Source organism: Myotis lucifugus, unplaced genomic scaffold (genome assembly GCF_000147115.1).
Source record: "Myotis lucifugus unplaced genomic scaffold, Myoluc2.0 scaffold_600, whole genome shotgun sequence".
In the NCBI taxonomy this organism is placed as follows: Eukaryota; Metazoa; Chordata; class Mammalia; order Chiroptera; family Vespertilionidae; genus Myotis; species Myotis lucifugus.
Genome location: NW_005871648.1, coordinates 133,412 through 153,499, shown reverse-complemented (window position 1 = coordinate 153,499; position 20,088 = coordinate 133,412). Strand labels below are relative to the sequence as shown.

Sequence of the window (20,088 nt, the reverse complement as noted above, 5' to 3'; positions counted from 1 at the left end):
GCCCAGCCCCACCAGCCGCAGTTACCTGCTGGGCGTGCGGCCGGAGACCAGGTGAGCGGCGCCCCGGGGGCCGGCGGCGGTGCGGGAGGGGTGAGGTGGGGGGCACAGAGGCCGCGGCCAGGCCCTGGGTGGCGCCCCGGCCCCTGGAGGCCTGAGCCTGGGGGCAGGGCCGGGCCTCCGTGGCCTTCACGTCCCTTCATGTCCCCTCAGGCCCCTCACAGTCCGTGGGCCTCACGCCCTCTCGCTGCTCGAGGCTCCAGAGGAGAAAGAGCTTTCTTGGGGCGGTTTCACAGGGGCCCGAAGGCGCCCTTATCGCCCCGGCCTCACTCCCGCCCATGGCCCCCCGCGCCCCACACTGGCTGCTCGGGCCTCGGATTCCACAGTGAGAGATAAGGAAGAAGCCCGAGCGCCTGAAATTCCTCGGGCTGGAGGGAGGGGAGCGGACACCAGGTGAGGGTGGGGGGTGGGGGTCGGGAGCAGGGGGGGCTCTTAGCTGGGGCGGGGGGTCACCGGGACGAAGGAAACCGAAGCCAGTGAGGTTCTTCTTATGGGCCCAGGGTTCTCGTCTCCCCGGGATCTTCGTGGGGGCTCGTGAGCTGAGGGGGTGAGCTGGGATGCCGGCTGGCCCTGTCTGAAGATTGCCCTGCCCCGTTTGGGGGAGCAGGATGCTAAGGGAGGGGCCAGACTGCTGTGCCCTTTACTCCTGTGGGTGTTTTAACAGTGGTTCTCAACCTTCTGGCCCTTTAAATACAGTTCCTCATGTTGTGACCCAACCATAAAATTATTGTCGTGGCTATTTCATAACTGTCATGTTGCTAACTGTGATGAATCGTCATGTCCATATCTGATATGCAGGATGGTCTTAGGCGACCCCTGTGAAAGGGTCGTTCGACCGCCAAAGGGGTCGCGACCCACAGGTTGAGAACCGCTGTTTTAGGACCTGTGTTATCCCAGGAAGAGAGAGACAGGTAGGCAGTGGAGAAGCAGGCGGGCCTCAGAGGCAGCAGACACACAGGAACACGTGCAATGCCATGGAGATGACCCTTCCTGACCCCTCTGGGCAGCTCAGTTTCCCTCCCAATGGGGAGCATATTTTCCAGAGGGAATTGGGAAGGTTGGCCCCAGAACTTGGCTTGTGGGCGTGCAGGAAACAGCCACTCGGAGAAGCTGCCTGGTCACCTACCTCCCTCTGTCCTCAGTTCCTAAAACAGCACCAAAATAGGCACCAAGGACATTTAGGAAAAGTCCCAGGCACTTCCTCGTGAATTGGCTGAGTTCTGTTGACCTTGGAGTTGGAAAAGTTCAAATGTAACCGGAACCTGTTTCTGCATAAAAAGTCGTCAAATGGTATCACATGTCTGGGGCAGGGCCGAAGGCTTGTGTTAGGGACTGAGTCAGACTGGACACGGCCCCTGGCTGCCAGGAAAGAATGCCCCTTGCTCCTAACTCCCGGCTCTACGGAAAAACTGGCATTCCAGTCTGCGGGGACGCCGACTGCCTTGTGGGAGCCTCACACTTGTCTCACACTTGTCACAGTGACTTATCTGAGCTTGGCCTCCCATGTCTGGCCTTTGTCAATACCCGTGGAACAAGAAGGAGGGAGAAGCAGGGCCTTTCTTGGAGACAGCAGCACTGGAGGGAGGGGAAAAACGGTGGTTTCAAAACCAAGCAGAATGGGGGGGAGGGGGAAGCAAGGGTCCGGGCTGTTAGGGAAAAGGCTGGAGAGTGGACATCATGCTCACTTTCCAGCTGCCGGGCCAAGCAGGAGTCTTGGCCCAGGTCTAGAACTTGTCTCCCAGTACACACCTCCCCTCCCCACACCCCATGGCCCTGGAAAGGTTTCTAGTCCATAGACAGCTCAAGGGTATTTCTGATGTCCCCTGGGGTCAGAGATCCAACATATAAATAGTCCCACCAAACTGTAGGCCCAGCCTCCTAGGGAGTCCAGCCTCTGGAACTTCAGCCCTATAGGCAGGTGGGGCTAGAGTAGGTTAGGAAACTGCCATTGGCTGGATGTAATCACAGCCACCTCATTTCTGAGGGACACTCAGAAGTCCGAGAAGTCCTTGCCCCCTCATTTCTTGGAGGCCCTGGTCCAACCAAGTGAGCTCAGAGGAGCAGCAGAACCTATGATGTTTGCTACAGACGACTCTGTAACACCTGTTTTGCTTAGGTCAGGCAGGTTGTCTAGGGCTTTCAGGTCAGGACTTCCCAAGGGCCTTTTATGGCCTCAAATATCTGAAAGCCAGAAGGATGGGAGGCCTCCAGCTTCTGTGGCCAGGCCTGGTTCTCTCCAGGCCCAATTCTATCTTTATGAAGAGACATTTCCTTCCTGAGCCCTGAGTTTCCATTCTTTAAAATTAAAGTGACATTAAGAACTCTTTTAGGCTTTTCTGCCCCAACACTTGATGTCTCTGATTCTGACCCCTCAGAGCCAGTAAATGGGGAGTTCCCTGCCTGTGAGAGCCCTGAGCCTCATTCTGGCCCAGTCAGCAAGGCAGTCACATCTTCCACCTTCTGAAGACACGGTGCCTCCATCGCCCAGGATTCCTCCTGATCTGGCTGACATCTCTGGGTGGTGCCTAGAGAAAGGACAATGGGGCGAGGGAGCAGAGACTCCCAACCAGCCCTGGAGAGAGAACTGGGGAGGGTCACTCTCCCAGCTCAGTGCCTTGCCCACTTGCAGGTGGAAGCTGTGGAACCTGTCATTTTTCTCTGTAATTTAGCTGATTCTCTCCCTCTACTCCTCAGGGAAGAAATCCAGACCCAACAAAGGAGAAATCTCTCGATTCTGAGGAGAAAGGCAAAGGAAGTTGATGGTCAGGAAAGGATGGAGTTGGCCAATGCCTTGGAACCATGGGAGGTTCCTCCCACGCTGTCTCGAGAGGATTTTTAAAGCTCTGAGCAAAGACAGCTGCATTCTTGCTTTCTTCTTCCCATCTTTTCTGGAGCAGCAATTCCTTCTGGGAGGCAGGACCCTTCCTGTTTGAAAGATGCACTTCCCTTCCTTCCTTCCCTCCTCTTCCCTTTTTCTGTTTTTTTATTCCATGAAACAGTTGTTGAATACCCACCGTATGCCTAGCACTGTGCTAGGGGCTGTAGAAACCACAAAAAGATCTAGGTTTGAAGGCTGGGTGGGAAGGATTTAGTTGAGCAGAAGGAAAGAGGAAGGGCTTTCCAAGCATGGAGGACAAAAGTGAGTGCTCAGAGTCCAGTAATGGATGCGTCATGCTAGTTAGGAGCAGGCCTGGTTACAGTAGAACCTGACTAAGTGTTGGAAAGCAGAGAACCATGGCTGTAGCGGGAGTGTGAGTAGATCAAGGAAGTCCTTAAGTGCCCAGCCAAGGAGTAGAGACTCAATATAATATATGGTGGGGGGACTGTAGCATTTTTTTTTTCTGAGGAGGGGTGTGGTGTGAGGGGTGAAGGAGAAGGGGGTTGAGGTGGTCATCAGATATGGAGCCATGAGGGTCTAGATCAGAGCACAATAGCCGGAGTAGAGAGGGAGAAAGAAGGGCCAAGAAGTGTTGATTGACTGGACCTGGGGGTTAGAAGGGGTGAGAGGAGCCCAGAATGGCCAGGGTTAGAGCTCTGGAGTTTGGGTGAGTGCTGGTGGTATCCACAAACCCACTGGAGGGAAAGCCAGGTTTTTTGGACGGAGAGGATGAGTTTGGTTTTTTGGTTATAAAGAGATAGCCTGTCAGTGGAGCTTTCTTGTAGTGAAAGATGTACACTGCCAGTGCCATTGAGCAGGCTGGGCTGCTGACAACGAAGGGAGAGCTATTCCCATGGTAGGGACAGCTGCAAGGAGTGAGTGGCTGGGCTGGCCCCCGAAGTCTCCCAAAGAGCAGTGGGAGATGGTGGTCCTAGACTTCACTAGAGATATTTGTGTTAGGAAGGAGGAGGGAGAGGTAAAAGTTGGCTCATATCTGGTGGGCTGGATCTCTACGATGGGGCAGCCCTAGGTGGGTCCTCCTCACCCGGCAGTGGCCTACACAGCCCCTAGCTCGTGCCCACTCTCAGCTGCCCCGCGGCAGAGGGATGATCAAGGCTCTAGGCATAACGGGCCTTGTGCTGGTCTGACTGAACTGGGTGCCTCCTGGCTCCTGCTGAATTAACTGCTTTGTTTTTTTTCCCTCTTCACTGTCCCAGCTGGTTTGCCTTGTGTGGCCTCTTTAACCGAACTTTAACACATTAATGGGTGTTCTCCAAGCCATCTGAATCCTTCCCAGCCTATTAGGGGATTTCCAGGAATGGGGGCGTTTTTCCCTCAAAAGGCTGAGAGTTGAAGCAGGAGCTGCCCCCAGGCTGCTATGCTGTGGGCTGGAGAAGTGTGCCAGGCAGCTCTAAGCCCTTTCTTGGGGGCAGTGACTGAAGTGCCTGGGACACACCTTTCTCAAAGCGCAGCCCTAATGGGCTTTCTTTCTGCCTAAGCCCTAACCATTTCCCCGGACTCTGCTGCATTTAATGAGCTCTTGGTTTCAGATAGACTGGTGTCCGATGGTGAGGCCACTTGCTAACCGGAACAGGCCAACTAAGACAGCTGGTCCCTTTTAATAGAAAGGCCTCTGGGCCCTAGATGGTGGCTGGTTAATACTTTGCAGACTGTTGATTTTGCCTCCTCCTCTCCTTGCTTTTTTGGCCTAATGATTCCATTTGCTGTTTTTGCTTAGCTTATCAAGCAGCCGGTTGTCTCTCCCCAGCTCTGGAAGGTAAATGCACATCGCATTACATTTCTCTGACTGCCTTTTTTCTTGGGTATGGACACTGAGGGGCCCTTGGGTGACTGCTTGTGCACTACTAACCAGGCTGCATGGAATGAGGGGAGGGCTGGAGGGTGGGTGGTGTAGGATGTGAGAGGTACTCGCGTGAGCATGGGTCTCACGGGCCACACATGATGCTTGCATGGACCATTTGAAAGGGGTGCAAGGACTCAGAAGTAGGCATGGGTTCTGAGATGCCTGCACTATATCTCTGTGCACTTGGGAGAGGCATCATGGAACCAGAACAGGGAGCCACCAGTCATGTGACCCACTTCTTCATCCTAGGTTTTCATGGTTTTTGTAACCACATATCTAGGTTTGACACCTCATTGTCTATCTTCTAACCATGGCTGTTGCCTTACATTTTTTTTCTACAGTCACTTAAGGCCTCCTACCACCTCTCATTCTGAATTTCCCTTTCCTTTGGCTCCTCTCTACCCCTGCAGACTATGAACTCTGTGAGGTCAGGGGACACCATGTTAGTGTATTCCTGCATTAGCTCATTCTCTGAATCTGCTGCAGAGTCAGGGCAGGGCCTGAACAGGCCACAGATGGGGTTTGCCCATTGAATGACTGCCTCCTGAGCTGGGGACAGCTCTTTACCCCTGACTATTATAATCAGAGTTGGGAGCATTTCTGGACTATTCCCACCACTTGGACCTCATCCCAGACTGGTAGATTGGGGGAGAGTTTGCTATAATTTCTTTAAACAGAGAAGGATTTTTAAGTAGCTAACTGGTCTCAATAGCTAATAATGTCTACAGATGTGATTAGTACTTACCATGTAATCTCTCCTTTGATGGGGAGAACAGTGAGGAACCTGGTTCTGGATGGAAGAAAGGGTATTACAACTAGTTCAAAGTGGAGCATGGTCACTGCTGAAAGAGACCATCATGGAAGTTCATTTAAAGCAGGGTAAAATAACCATACCTAAGGTCAAAGTTAGGTTCCTTTGAACATTATGTAAACCACTGATTCTGGTGTTCTCTAGAGCAGCGGTCGCCAACCAGTGGTCTGCGGACCACTGGAGGCCCGGGAGGCCTGAAAGATTGGCGACTGCTGCTCTAGGGAACACATGATCCGGCTGTGATAGCTGTGTGAAGTCACCGAGTTGGAAGGATTTGGAGGTGTCAGGGTGGGAACAGACCACTTCCAGATGTGTGGACTTCCTGGCTTTCCAGGGGACTGGAAGCACACTGACTCCATCCCATGTCAGAGTGGTTAGGAAGATGGGGACAGAAAGCATGTGACCTTCAATGGAACATGACAGTGTCTGCAGTTATTGTCTGACATGCATCCAGACCCACTCCCCTGGAGGGCCTCATCCAGGCATGCCCTTCAGCAGTTCCTATAATTTTCCAATTTATACATTAAAAAAATATATATTTTATTGATATTTTACAGAGAGGAAGGGAGAGGGATAGAGAGTTAGAATCATCAATGAGAGAGAAACATTGGTCAGCTGCCCCTTGCACCCCCCCCCCCCCCCCCACTGGGGATGTGACCACAACCAAGGTACATGCCCTTGACCGGAATCGAACCTGGGACCTTTCAGTCCGCAGGCCGACACTCTATCCACTGAGCCAAACCGGTTAGGGCTATACATATTTTTTATAATATAGCTTAGGACCTAGTGTGGAAAGTTTGAGGAGATGTGTTTTTTTTCCCCTTCAAAAAAAGTAATAATACAAAATGACTACCTGTTGTTGAATATCTAGCATGAGCGCTTGTCTCTGCAGATTTTCTTGAAGCTTGATTTCCATGTTTTCTTTCTTACCCGATAGTTGAAATTATTTTCTTAGACTTGCTCAAGCAGCTTCATCCTAAGAGCCTAAGCTGAATATTACATCCAGGCTCATGTTCATGAGTAAGGTAGGATTCAAACTAAGCAGGGAGGAAATAATTAGGAATGTTTTGAATTAGTTGCAAAATCATAGAAATCTGATTGCTTTTGGCATGGCAGTTTCCTCTAGAAACCGTTGGTTGGGATTTAGTATTCCCCAAAGTCAGAAATTGCTGTTAGTACAAGAACAGCAAGAAACGTTTTCAGATGTTATATTTCCTGAGTGTCAGGGAGTTGATAGTCTAGGTCCTGATGGACCCTCTGTTTCTGAGTGGATTAAAGGGAAAGGAAAAGACACTGACAGAGGAGTTGTAGGTGAGAACGTTGCAGGGAGCGTCTAACTGTGACTTCACTCAAGTGTTCAGTTATGTGAGAGGTCAGGATCCGCTTTCTTGGTAGTCTTTGGGGGTGGACTCCTGTCCTCCCTGAAGGCCTGAGCATCTGCATTCCTGTAGAGACGCCATGGCTGCACCCATCAGTCTAGAAGTTTTACTTGATTTTAGATACTCTTCTTGGGATGCAGTCTTTCTCCTCAAACTCAAGTCCAGAATGATCTCCACGGAAAGGACAAATAGAATGTGGCAGGTGTAGGGTTGTAGTTCTTGTTTGCTTGTTCCCACAGACTCTCACCCTGCCCGCTCCTGGTGGGGAGATCACGGGAGACACACACTGCCTGTGGGTGACCACCCCCTCCTCCGAGGCACAGAGAAAGGCAGCTTTGAATGATTTGTCTTTTTCATCACAGTTCTTACTGCTTCTCTTCACTTTACCCCTCACAGTCCTCCCTGCTGCTCATAATAGGGTGTGTGAATTTGGGTGGGGAGGAAGGCTGGGCACAGCTTGTGCACCATACAACCTGGCTATGTGGTTACGCTTCACGCCTAGGGACGCATTGAGTCTCTGCTGGCCCATGAAAAGGTCTGGCATGGTGGTTTGCTTCCTGTGCCCAGGAAGGAGAGGACTGTAACTGCTAAACAGTGTTGGTGAGTCTGTGCTGGACGCAGTGAGCCCACAAATGCCTCTGAATTCTGGGAGTTGGATTGTCACAGGGAACTAAAAGTCCTCTTAGTAGTTTGGCAGTCCTGCTGGTTGGTCTTGGAGCTGCCAGCCATGTGTTCACTTGAGCATGTGGTCTCCAGGTATGGAACAGGGGGCCATGGCTGGCTTCCCACAACAGGTCCATAGCCCTGTTTAGGGTCAGAATTCATTTAAGTCTCTCTTTTCCAATACCCCTAGGAACCTGGGTCTAGACCCCTGGCATTGGCTGGCTTATTCTTTGTCTGCTATGGGTCTGTGCTTGCAAATGCAGGCTTTTTTTTTCTTTCCCTGAGCCCAAGCTTTAGAATAGGCTCCTGAGCTCCTAGGACCTATGTATCCTTGAGAGTTGGCCAGCTTTTCCCTCTCTGGCATGAGTGGAGGCTCTGCTATGCTGGGGTCTCCCTCTCTGAGGCTGGGCCTATACATGCACGAGCTTCCACGGAGGCGAAAGGTGGAGGGTGAAGCAAGGCCCCTAATGAGGGTGGGGTGGGACGCCAGGCTGGTGTCTGGCATGCTCAGGAGTCTGGCCTGTGTTCAGAAGGCTTCCTATTGTAATGGGTCTGGGTCAGGATTCCATTTAGCCCTTGGTCCCATGGCTGTCCCCACCTGACTAAGAGGCCTAGGCTTCCTTGAAGAAAGACGTAGTCAAGTGCTGGCCATGGCCCCAGGATGACAGATGGAAATGGTAAGATTTAAGCTGCCTTGGACAATGCCAGGCTGTGGGATATTGGGGGGAGGCAGCTCTGAATAGTTCTTTGCCTTTCCTAGGAGCACCTTCTGCTCCATCATTGCTCAGCTAACAGAGGAGACCCAGCCAGTATTCGAGACCACTCTCAAGTCCCAAGCTGTGTCCAAGGACAGCGACGTCAGGTTCACCTGCATCATCACAGGTAATGAGGCCATCCACAGGCAGGGTCCAAGGGGGCTGTGGGGCGGACGTGGAGGGGGATTGACGTGTGCACAAAACTATGCACGTTGACATTTGGTTTCTTAGGTTTCTCACCAGTTTAATCACCCTATGTCGGCTGGGGTCCCTTTCACCTCCCATTCTGGAAGCCATATATGCACTCTGCCCTTCAAAACCCGTCTTCAATAAAGGTTCCTCACCTTCAAGCATATACATACACGACTGATGAATCTTAATTCTAAGGGAAGAGACAATTCAGTTGAAAGAAGTTTTTGAAACCATCTCTCCCCCAAATCCCTGTTTTACAGTTGAGTAGTTTGAGGCTTGGGAGTCCCAAGCCTAGAGACTAATGTACAGTGATTCTGACTGCAGACCTTGGAGACAGACTGCCTGGCTTGGAATGCTGGCTTGCCCCCTTTTCAGTTATGTGATACTGAGTAGGTTACATAACCTCTCAGTGCCTCATCTGCAAAGTGGGGAATGATAATAGTATGAACTTTATAGTGTTATTATGAAACGAAACGCATTAATAGCTGCAAAGCATCTGGAATAGTATCAGGCGTACAGTAAGTACCATGTAAGTGTTAGAATAGAAGGCCATTGTCATTTGCATTTCACTGAGCTCCCTGGTAGAATTTGAAGCAACAGGTTGGTAAAATAGGAAGCAAAGTGATGTTCCTTAAAAGGGGAGGGTAGAGGAGTGAGAGTACTGGAAAGCTGGACCAGGCATCGCCCCTCCTCAGACCTCTCAATAGAGTCTCCCACTGTACCAAGCTGACCCACTTCAGGTCCTGCAGGACTCACCAATAGATGCCTACCCTTCCCAGCTGTGCAGGCAGCAGTTCAAGGGTTCTAGGTCAAGGTTCCTTCCACAAGCACGTATTTTATTATTTAATTTTTAAAATTTTTATTGTTAAAAGTATTACATATGTCCTGTTTTTTTTCTCCCATTGACTCCTTATAGCCTGTCCGCGCCTCCCGCCCCAGGCCTTTATCCCCCTGTTGTCTGTGTCCATGGGTTATGCCCATATGCATACAAGTTCTTTGGCTGACCTTTTCCCACCCACCTTTGCCTTCCCTCTGAGATTCTATAGTCTGTTTTGGCATGGCAGTTTCCTCTAGAAACTGTTGGTTGGGATTTAGTATTCCCCAAAGTCAGAAATTGCTGTTAGTACAAGAACAGCAAGAAACGTTTTCAGATGTTATATTTCCTTCTATGTCTCTGGATCTATTTTGTTCAACAGTTTATTTTGTCCATTAGGTTGCACATATGAGTGCGATCATGTGATACTTGTCTTTCTCTGACTGGCTTATTTCACTTAGCATAATACTCTCCAGGTCCCTCCATGCTTTCTCAAAGGGTAAGAGATCCTTCTTTTTTATTGCACAAGCACATATTTTATATTAAGGGCATTGGTAGTTTCCAGCTGTGATATGTCCTGATTCTGGGGGACTTGTCTGCTGTAGCCAGCTAAACCACTTCTCTGGGATTGGTTTCCCCTGGACAGGTCTCACCCTTACCTAGAACCCTCTGAGCTCCAGTTTGAGAACACTGCCTATTCCAGGGGACACAGAGATGTGCCTGCTTCCCTTACCTTTGTACAGCATAACACATTTTGCAACATTTATCTGTTTCTATAGTCATTGAATTCTTAACAAAACCCAGTGAAGTAAGTGCTATTATTTTACACAGAAGGAAACTAGAATAGTTGAGGTGATTTGCCAGAGCCTACAAAGCTGGTAAGGAGGAGATACAGCTTTTGCTCTGCAGCTCCTGATGCTGTTTGCTTATGCCTGCTTCTCCTACCTTACTGTGGCACTAACTGTTAAATGTGGCTCTCTCACAATTCCAGGCTTTTGCATATGATATTTTCCCTATATAGAAAATCCTTAATCCTTCTTTTTGAAGAAAATTAAATTTTATTTTATTTTACCAAAACAAAACTTAACACATGCACATTGTTTAATACTTCAAATTATACTAACAGGCATATTATCAAAATATAGTAGTTCACCCCTTCCACCAAACTTATTTTCTTAGAAGCAACTGTTTTCAGCTTTTAGCTTCTTCTTCTGGTGTGCATACATTTCCATAAGACTAAGTAATATGTGAACACTGCTGACTTCTGAGTCTTCAAGTTTAGATGCTATCTTATCTTCCTTTTATGGTAGATGGGGAATTAGCTCTCTTTACCGTAATTTTCTCTGCTCCCCCTTACTTATTTTCTCAATATAGTTATAATTTTTGTTTAAATCAATATTTACTGTTTACTTTATTATGCCTATGCAATATTATTCATAATTAATGTTGTAGTATACTATGATTGTATTTCTTATTTTTCCTAAAGTTAGTATTTTATTTAGTTTTTCACTTTTACACTTTTTAATAGCCTTTAAAAAATTGATTTGAGAGAGTATAGAAGGGAGGGAGGGGGAGAGAGAGAGAGAGAGGGAGGGAGGGGGAGAGAGACAGACAGACAGACAGACAGACATTGATATGGATCGGTTGCCTCCCACATGTGCCCCAACTGGGGATTGAACCCATAACCTAGGTATGTGTCCTGACTGGGAATTGAACCGGCAACTGTCCAGTGCATGGGACAACGCTCCAACCAACTGAGCAACGCAGCCAGGCCCTAATAGCCTCTTAATATAATTTTCTGCTAAGTCATTGCCCTAAGTACTCTGTCAGTTACTTCCTTGGAGACATCTCTCTTGCAGATCTCTATTCTTCTGTCTGAACTGGTGGCCTCTTAGGTCTGATCCACTGGTGGCCTATTAGGCCTGGTCCACAGCTATTCTCCTGGGTCTTCCCTTTGCCTTTATCCTGGGTTGACTCAGTTTCCTGGGTCTCACATCTTCCTTTTTTATTTGATTTACTGTATGGCTTTACTGAACCACATCCTTCAGTAGTTTCAGTAGGTCCTAAAGATGGTGCAATAACAGGAGGCGTTGTGATGACAGATCTCAACCTGTCTTTCCTGTGATTCATTCTGCACCAATATGATTTAGTTGCTTTCTATGTCCGGTGCATGATTGACATCCTAGGATCTCACTTCACTGTCATCCTGTAGATTCCCTTTATTTCTCTCCTGTAAAGGATTTCCTGTGTTTTGTATTCCAAGTTTTTCTTTCTTGATTTACATTTTTGTTTTGGTAGCTTCCTAGGAGGAGTATATGGGAAGTAGATGTTAGACAACTTATATCTTAAAATGTCTTTTTCTTTACTCTTGATAGAGAGTTTGGCTGGGTATAGAAGTTGAAATTGAAAATAATTTCCTTTTAGAATTTTGACGAGATTTTTCCATTGCCTTCTTGCTCCTAATGTTGCTGTTTGGAGAAGGAGGAGAGTTTGGTTCCTAATCCTTTGCATGAGACCATTCCCCCCCTCCCCCGCAACCCCTACCTCCCTATGGAAGCTTGTAAGAATGTTCTGCTATTTCATAATGATGTATCTTGATATGGGTCTCTTTTCATCCTGGGGCATGCTTGGGCACTTTCAACCTGGAAACTGAATGCCTTCAGTTCTGAGAAACTTGATATTATTTTGATGTTGATTCTTCCTCCTGTCATGTGGACATTTGCTACCAAGGACTCATTCTCTTCTTTTCTGGACCTTTTTTCCCTTTCCATCTGGTTATCTTTCTGCTCTACTTTCTGGGACATTTCCTCAGTGTTATCTTTCAACTCTTCTAAAATTTTTTAATTTCTAAGATGTCTTTGTAAATCCTTTTGTTGTTTTGTTTTGTTTTGTTAATCTTACAGGAGGATATTTTTCCCATTGCATCTTTAGAGAAAGTAGAAGGGCGGGAGGGAAGGAGAGAGAGGAAGAGAGAAAGGGAGAGAGAGAGAGAGAGAGGAGAGAGAGAGAGAGAGAGAGAGAGAGAGAGAGAGAGAGAGAGAAAGAGAAACATCAATATGAGAGAGACATATTGACTGGTTGTTTCCTGCATGGGCCACACTGGTGGCGGGGAGTGAACCCACAACTCAGGTATGTGCCCTTGACTGGGAATCGAACCCAAGACCCTTCAGTGCACAGGCCATCATTCTAACCACTAACCATTTCAGCCGTCCAGGGCTTAAATCCTTTTCTATAGCATCCTGTCTCTTTCCATGAATGTAATATCTTTTCTTTATTCTCTGAAACTACTAATGATAAGTTTTCTAAGAGTTTCCTTCTCCATGTATAGCTTGTGTTACTTCCAGTTGGCTTTTTAAAACTTTGTTTGGTTCCATAACCATCTATTTACAGGCTTTCCTTAGATATCTAGGAGATGACTGGCCGGTAATGATTAAGAGTGGGAGACTAAAAAGCTGATTGGAAGTTCTTAGCAAGTAGGAGGGGCCTGAAAACTTGGGTCTTCTCTGTAGGGTGATTTGGGGGCCACTGTTGGGAACTGCCACTGTGTCTTTAGTCCTTTCCTCCTGGACCAGCAAGATTCCTCAGTGTGTAGTCTCCAGTATCTTGTTTAGAGAGTAAAAGTTTTATGGGAAACACACAGATTAAAGGGTTGGGTGGGCTCTCTATATAAAGCATTTATTTTATATGTATGATTATTACATTTTTTCCATTTTCCCCAGAATAGTCGTGCCCTCCGTGGCTTATCCTCAGGGCTAAGTTTTTTCTTTCTAGTTATAAATCTCACCCTTGGCCATGGTGGGGAAGGAGCTGTCACCTAGTAGTACAGAGTGGATAAAGGGATCCAGAGATCTGATAGTTTTTCAAGTAACTTTTTACCTCTCCAGCTCCTCCTCTAGCCCCAGTCTTAAAGGCACCTGTGGCCAGTTCTTATGCCCTTGGGGATTTTCTAGTGTAGGAAGGGTAGTTGTCAGTTTTCCTCATGCTGGAGTAGGGTCAGGCGGCCTTGGGTCTGCTAAGCAGTTTCTCCTTGTCCATCTGCTTTCCAACTTCCAGTGTTGTTGCTCCGAATACTCTCCTTGCCTGTTCTCCCCTTACTTGTGGTTTTATATCGTTAAGAAAAAATCTCTTTAGTGTAGTCTTAGTGGTTTGGGGGAGAGAGTGAAAATAATGATCTGCTTATTTGGCCTTTTTACCTAAAAGCCTACTACTTCTTTCCTGGCAAATTCCTTCTCATCTTTTAAGGCCCAGCTCAAATGGCTCATCTCCAGGGGGTCATCTTTAGTATTTGCATTTAGATCTCTTGCTCTCTCCTCAGTGGCACAGTTTGTTTATACATCTCTTTCTTCAATAAGACTGAGATCTGTGAGGTTAGAGCACACACCTGACACATTGTACCTCTTGGGAGCAGGCACAAAAAGGTGCTCAGCATATATTTGCCCAGTGACCATGCTGTGAACAATATCCGTATCTTTTCCACTTTCCATGTTGCCTATACATTTCAGTTGCAGCTTCGGTGCCTTGGCAGTAGCACCTGCTGTGGAGGCCTCTGGCCACTTGAGAGGTGCAGGCCTCAGGGATGGCTTTCCCTTCTCTCCTTTGTCCTTTTGTCCTTTGCAGCCATGGACTCTGAGAGCAACGTAGAGAGCCCAACATGAGTCTGACTGACAGAATCTTGGGACACTTTATTGAACACTTCCAATGTCATCAAGGGAGTAAGCTTTTCCCTGCTTCAAGCCCAACCTAAAGGGGCAAACTTGTCTCTCCTCAGTCTCCTGAGACCGGCTAGGGTTTTCTGTGCAGGAGCTCCTACCGTGCTGAGATCTACAACATTATCAACAAGGTTGTAAGATTTCCAGGATTCTGCATCTCTAACCTCCATACCCTTGTCCATTATTGTACCTAACTCCCTCTTCCCCCTCCTCACCTCCACGCATACAAACTATCTCAGGTTACCTGGGTTTTATGCAGCAGATTAGGAAAGAGTTCTCTGTGATCACCATAGTAAAACTGTAAATAAGCCATTTCCAATTAGCAATGAGAAAAGAGAAAATGTAGACTGTAGGAGAGGGGGAAGGGTGATGCAGAAAGATCAGAGAACAAAAGAAACAGGGTTAGAAATCAGCTTTCCAAGAGGGGAGGGAGGTAGAAGTGGGTAAAGGGGGGATACATGTTGATGGAAGGAAACTTGACTTGGGGTAGTGAACACACACTACAATATACAGATGAATTGTATACCTGAAACCTATATAATTTTATTAACCTATGTCACCTCAATAAATGCAATTAAAAATATTGGCTCTCCACATATTGGAAAGGTGGGTGGTGGTGGATGGGTGGATGGCTGAGATTGGTCTGTGTGTGAGACTGGCATGGTAATCCTGGCTCGTTTCCATGGAGACAGTAATCACAGTTGCCTCTCTTCCTCCACCCTGCTGGTAGCATTTTTTATACTAGGCTGTGATGAGTCAGCCCCTGCCAGGAGCAGGTGATGCTTTCCTGGTGGGTCAGAACCTAGTTCAGGTGAGAGAGAGGCCGCTGTGCTGGTTCCATGTGGGCTGACCTGTGAGGGATGCCCTTGGAGGCTCAGAGAGGACAAGTTTTACCCTGAGATTCTTCTCTGTCAGAGTTAACACGTAGGAGGATAGTGGACCTTGACTGGTCCTTTTGCTTCCTATCTCCCCCAGGAGCCCCTCAAGCCAGAATGCTACTGCCTTCCCTGAGGCTGTCTAGCCCATTGCTGTCTAGCATGGTGGCCTCCTTCCCCACTCTCCTCAACACTTATAGATTCAATGTTGGGGTGTGTGTGAATGTGTGTGCACATATGTTGGGGCAAGAGAAAGAGGAAATACTAGCAGCAGGCTAGATGGATCGAGGGACTGAGCCTTTAGACAGAACCAAGTTCCTGAAGAAACTTATTAGAGATGTAAGTCTAAATAATGACTACTGGTGCAGAAACTTGCATATTGGTCCCAGAATCACCAGTAGAAAGATCATTAGAAAAGGAAAAAGGAAACCAGGGCTTTGTCATGGGCCAGCTATGTGACCCTGAGTAAGTTTCTTAGTTTTTTTCTGACTCTCATTTTTTTTTTTTTTTTTTGCATAAAATAGGGATTAAAACACCCGCCCTGTTTTATGGAAGAGAGGGATTTGAATTTTGGCTCTTCTACTTAGCAGCTGGATGAATTTGGGTAGGAGCCTTCATTTCATGGGCCTTGATTTTCTCTTCCTCAAATTGGGAATTAACATTCTTCACAGGATTTTTTGTGAGGATTAGATGAGATAATACATGAAAAATGTTCAGCTCAGTGCTTGACTCAGAGTAAGTCATGAGTAAACATTAGCGGTTGTTTTCACAGGATTGTCCTGAGGCCAAATGAAACTCTGTACTTGAAAGCTCTTTGAAAACTTGAGATTTACATTCATTATGACTCTTGAATCTGAGCTTCTCCAAACGGAATGGTTGGGAGGAGGCTGCAAGTTCCAAGTTGGGTTCCAGACTCGGGTCTGCTGGCTGTGAAGCAGAGGTCACAGGGTGTGACCGGAAGGCCACCGGCTCCAGTGCCTCTGTGGGCACACACTTCGGCATGCACGTGTGTGCAGCAGGGAGGGAAGGATCTCGCCTGCTTTGGTCTGTTTTAGAATACAGTTCATATTATCCAGGGGACAAGCCATGTTTTCTCCCCAATTAAAGTTGTTTCCAAAACTCATGGTTGCCATGGAGCCCTAAGCTGTCAGGTCCGTCCCACTTTGTAAAGAGGCACAGTGGGTGGCATGGGGGCTTTGGCCCCAGCCTTGAGGCTGTGGAGTTCAATCAGTGTCCACCTTCTTTCCCCATCCCTGCCCCCTTGCTCCAGCCTGGATGGACTCAGATGCCCTGATGCCGAGGCCCTACTGGTCAGGTCATGGGGCAGGGAGGCTCTGAGCCGGGCCCTTGTAGGGATGAGATCATCCCACAGGATGGTGAGGGCACCCGTGCTGGTCCTGGCCATATGCATAGTGATGTAACCAGGGGCTTTAGCTCACAGTGGAAACATGGGGTTCACTTTACAGTCAGGGCTGCCCAGAGTTTGTTCCTGGCCGACCTGGCTGCAGCCTTGCCTCTCTTGTTCCCAGCTTCTGTACACAGTTCCCAGGGTGCCCTGTGCTTCCACCACTCTACTCTCCCCCCCACCCCTACTCTACTGTTGTCAGGCATGCCCTTCCCGTCACCTCTGGTTTGTTTGTTCACTCATTCTCTTACTTACTCATATACTCACTTATCCAGCAGGTTTTATGAAGTGACTGCTGTGTACCAGGCACTGTCTTAGTTGGAGGGGATATAGCAGCAAGGAAGACATGATTCCTGTCCACAGGGGACAAAGTCAAGGAGGGGAGGAAGACAAGGAAACAGTCAATTACAGTGCTATGAAGGGCAAGTGAAGAGGAGGTGGGATCCAGTGTGGGCGGCCCACATTTCCTGGCCTACCCTTCAAAGCTAGTTCAAAGGCCACTCCTACCATAAAGCTGTTCCTTATTCCCCAGCCAGGAGTGCTTGCTCCCTTCTCTGCACCCTGAACACTTGATGCATTGCTTCATTCATTCATCTATAAATATTTAATGAGCGATTCCATACCAGGCACTATTCTAGAAACTGGTGACACAACAGTGAATAACATAAGTCATGCAGCTGATATTTTCATGGGCACCCTGGAGAGGATGGACGTAAACTAACAAAGTCATAGTGTATAATATGTCAGGTAGCCATGCGTTCTGTGAAGAAAGATTAAACGGTAAGAGGATTAAGAAGTGCTGGGAGAGGCTTCTCTGAGGAGCTGATGTGAGGACAGACAAGGACTTGCAGTGTGATGCTCACATGGTGTGTGAGAAAGGAGCCTGCAGCATCATGGGCCGGAGTGCGCTGGGCAAGGCCAAGTGGTAGGAGGTGAGGTCAGTGTGCTAATGGGCCCCAGGTCAGGAGGCCTTAATGAAATTGGAGCTATTGGGGTTTCGAGCAGAGGGGCGTCATGGCCTGACGAGAGAGGAAGGGAGAAAGAGAGCGATAGAAACATCAGTGATGAAAAAGAGTTATTGATTGGCTGCCTCCTGCAGGCTCCCTTCTGGGGATCGAACCTGCAACCTGGGCATGGGCTCTTGGCCGGAATTGAACCAGGGACCCTTCAGTCCACAGGCGGATGCTCTATCCACTGAGCCAAACCAGCTAGGGCCTGACTTTATTTAAAAAGGCTCCCTCTGGTTGCTGTGCTGAGAATGGGTTGAAGAGACCCAGGGAGGGAGTAGTGAGACCAGAGAGGAGGTTATTGCAGAAATTGAGGTGTGAGATGATGGTGATAGACCAGATCGATGGTGAGAATGGCAAGAAGTGATCAATTCTGGTTATTCTGAAGGGAGGACCCTTAGGTTTGTCTGATGGAGTCGACATGAGAAAAGGAAGGAATAAAGGATTACCTCTAGGCTTTGCCCTGAGCCAAAATAGAAGGGTAGAGTTGCCATTTACTGAGCTGTGTGGGAACTGGCTTGGGAGAGAGAATAAGGAGCTTGGATATCAGGTGAGAAACAAGAACCAGGAGTTCAGGGGAGAGGTCTGCGCTACACATATAAATATGGGAGTCATGAACATATAGATGTTTAAAGGCCACAGGACGGGATTAGATCCCCTAAATTATATGGAGAAAGAATGGAAAATGGTTCTGAGGCCTGAGCCCTAGGACATCTCACATTTATAGGCCTAGGTGGTGAGGATGAAAGAGATTAGGAAAATCGGCCAGTGAAGCAGGAAGAGCCCTCAGAAGGACCAGGTGAGGAGAAGGTTTCAGGAGGTGGGTCAATGCTGATAGATTGGGTAGATAAGGCATAAGAATTAGCAGTGGATTTGGCACTGTTTGCGTCACAGGTGACCTGGACAAGAGCAATTCTGGTACAGTGGTGGGTACAAAAGCCAGATTGGAGGAGAGAATGGAAGATCAAGTACAGACAAGTCTTTCTAAGTTTTTTTCCTGTAAAGGAGAGAACAGAGAAACAGGGGCAGGAGAAGAGGATTAGGGTCAAATGAAGTTCCTTTTCAGAAGGGAGACAGTGCAGCAGGCTGTGTGCTGATAGCAATAATATAATAGAGAGGAAAAGTTTGGTGATACAGGAGAGAACAGAACAATTGTTGGAGAGATGTCCCTGATGAGACAGGAAGTGGGATCCAGTATGGGCAGCGTTAGCAAGGCGTGTGGGCAATTTATCCATAGACAGTAGGGCAGGGAGAGCAGGTGTGTAAGGACCTGTCTTATCTTGTTTTGCTGTGCAATAGTTTCCCTGAGAGCAGATACCCTGTCTGTCATGCTTCTCTGTCTTCATAACCCTCACTTGGCAGTCAGCACATAATATATATATTTGAGGGGGTTGTACATTAGGAGTCTTTGTTTTCTAGTAAGTATTGCAAATCAATTGTAGTTAGCTGAATTCATTGGTAAGGCTAGCCAGGTTTTTTTATGAAATTGACTGGAGGGCGGCCGTGCCCAGGCAAGGAATGGAGCCAGTATTTGGAAGGATGTTGGGACTCTTTCTCTGGCTCCGAGCTCTTATTCTATCCTGAACATTGAATTCATTTTTCCATCTCGCTACAGACCAGTTTAGTCTGCTTCTCAGTCCATGTGGCAGAGCATGGTTGTGCCCCTTTGAAGTCATATTTCCAGACAACAAGGGAAGACTGTCTCTCGGTCCTAACTCCCAAATCCTAGGTCAGTGATTTGGATTGGATTAGCTGATTGGGTGTCTGTTAGTGGACCAGTCAGCTATGTGACTCTGATAGTTAGAATCTCTCCTTGTGGGTAGACCTGGAAGTCCCCAGAGAGGAGGGGCTGGGAGGACACTTCAGCCAGCCTCACAGCAGTAGGGTAGGTAGGTGTGGATGGTTTGGTGGGTGGATGGGTGAACGGATGGATGTTTTAGCCATGTCATCAAGTAATTGCTCAGGAACCTGGAATGCAAGAAGGAGGGCTCTTGGCAGTGGTGTTGAGGTGTTGCGGGAGATTTCTGAGGATAGAGCCATCATTACAGTTGAGGATGTGAACAGGCCACTGAAGAAAGGAAGTTTATTACTACCAGCCAAGGCTTTCTAGAAACTTCTTCCTTCTCTTCTTACCAGGAAGCTAGGAAGTTTCTCCTCCGTATTTGCCTTCCAGATGCTGAAGAGGAGCAATTTTCATCTTTGACAGGGCCTAGATTCTAAAAATATGCTCAACCATATGATAGCCCTGTTCTGCCAGCAAGCCTGGGGCAAGTGTGCCAGTCCAGTCTCTTCAGGTGGTTTCGGGGAGCCATGACATCCTGTTCTCTCATCTCACTCTTTTGAAATTGGTCTTACTGCAGCCCAGTCTCCTGTTTCCTTCTTAGGATACCCAGAACCAGAGGTGACCTGGTACAAGGATGACACAGAGCTGGACCGCTTCTGTGGCTTGCCAAAATATGAGATCACGCATCAGGGCAAACGCCACACACTGCAGCTCTACAGGTACGGGAGAAGGGCTTGCTCTGACTCTCTGTCCTGCTGAGGCTTTCTGTGGCCCAAGCCTGCCCTCAGCAATAGAGTCAGCTGGATGAAGATGTCCAGGCAGGCTGTCGGCCTGGAGCTGGGGTTGTGTTGTTGAGTTGAACCACCTGGTGAACTGTGTCTGCCTGCCAGTGTCTG

The 20,088-nt window shown here is 48.0% G+C and overlaps 1 protein-coding gene across 1 annotated transcript in view; it reads left to right on the top strand.

Moving 5' to 3' along the window:
- ALPK3 (alpha kinase 3) overlaps positions 1 to 20,088 on the top strand; it is a 61,260-nt gene that overhangs the window by 5,966 nt on the left and 35,206 nt on the right. The window contains exons 2-4 of the mRNA XM_023745889.1: positions 7 to 51; positions 8,413 to 8,534; positions 19,794 to 19,911. Of these exons, the coding sequence (XP_023601657.1) occupies positions 7 to 51; positions 8,413 to 8,534; positions 19,794 to 19,911 (285 nt within the window). The remainder of the gene's footprint in view (positions 1 to 6; positions 52 to 8,412; positions 8,535 to 19,793; positions 19,912 to 20,088) is intronic.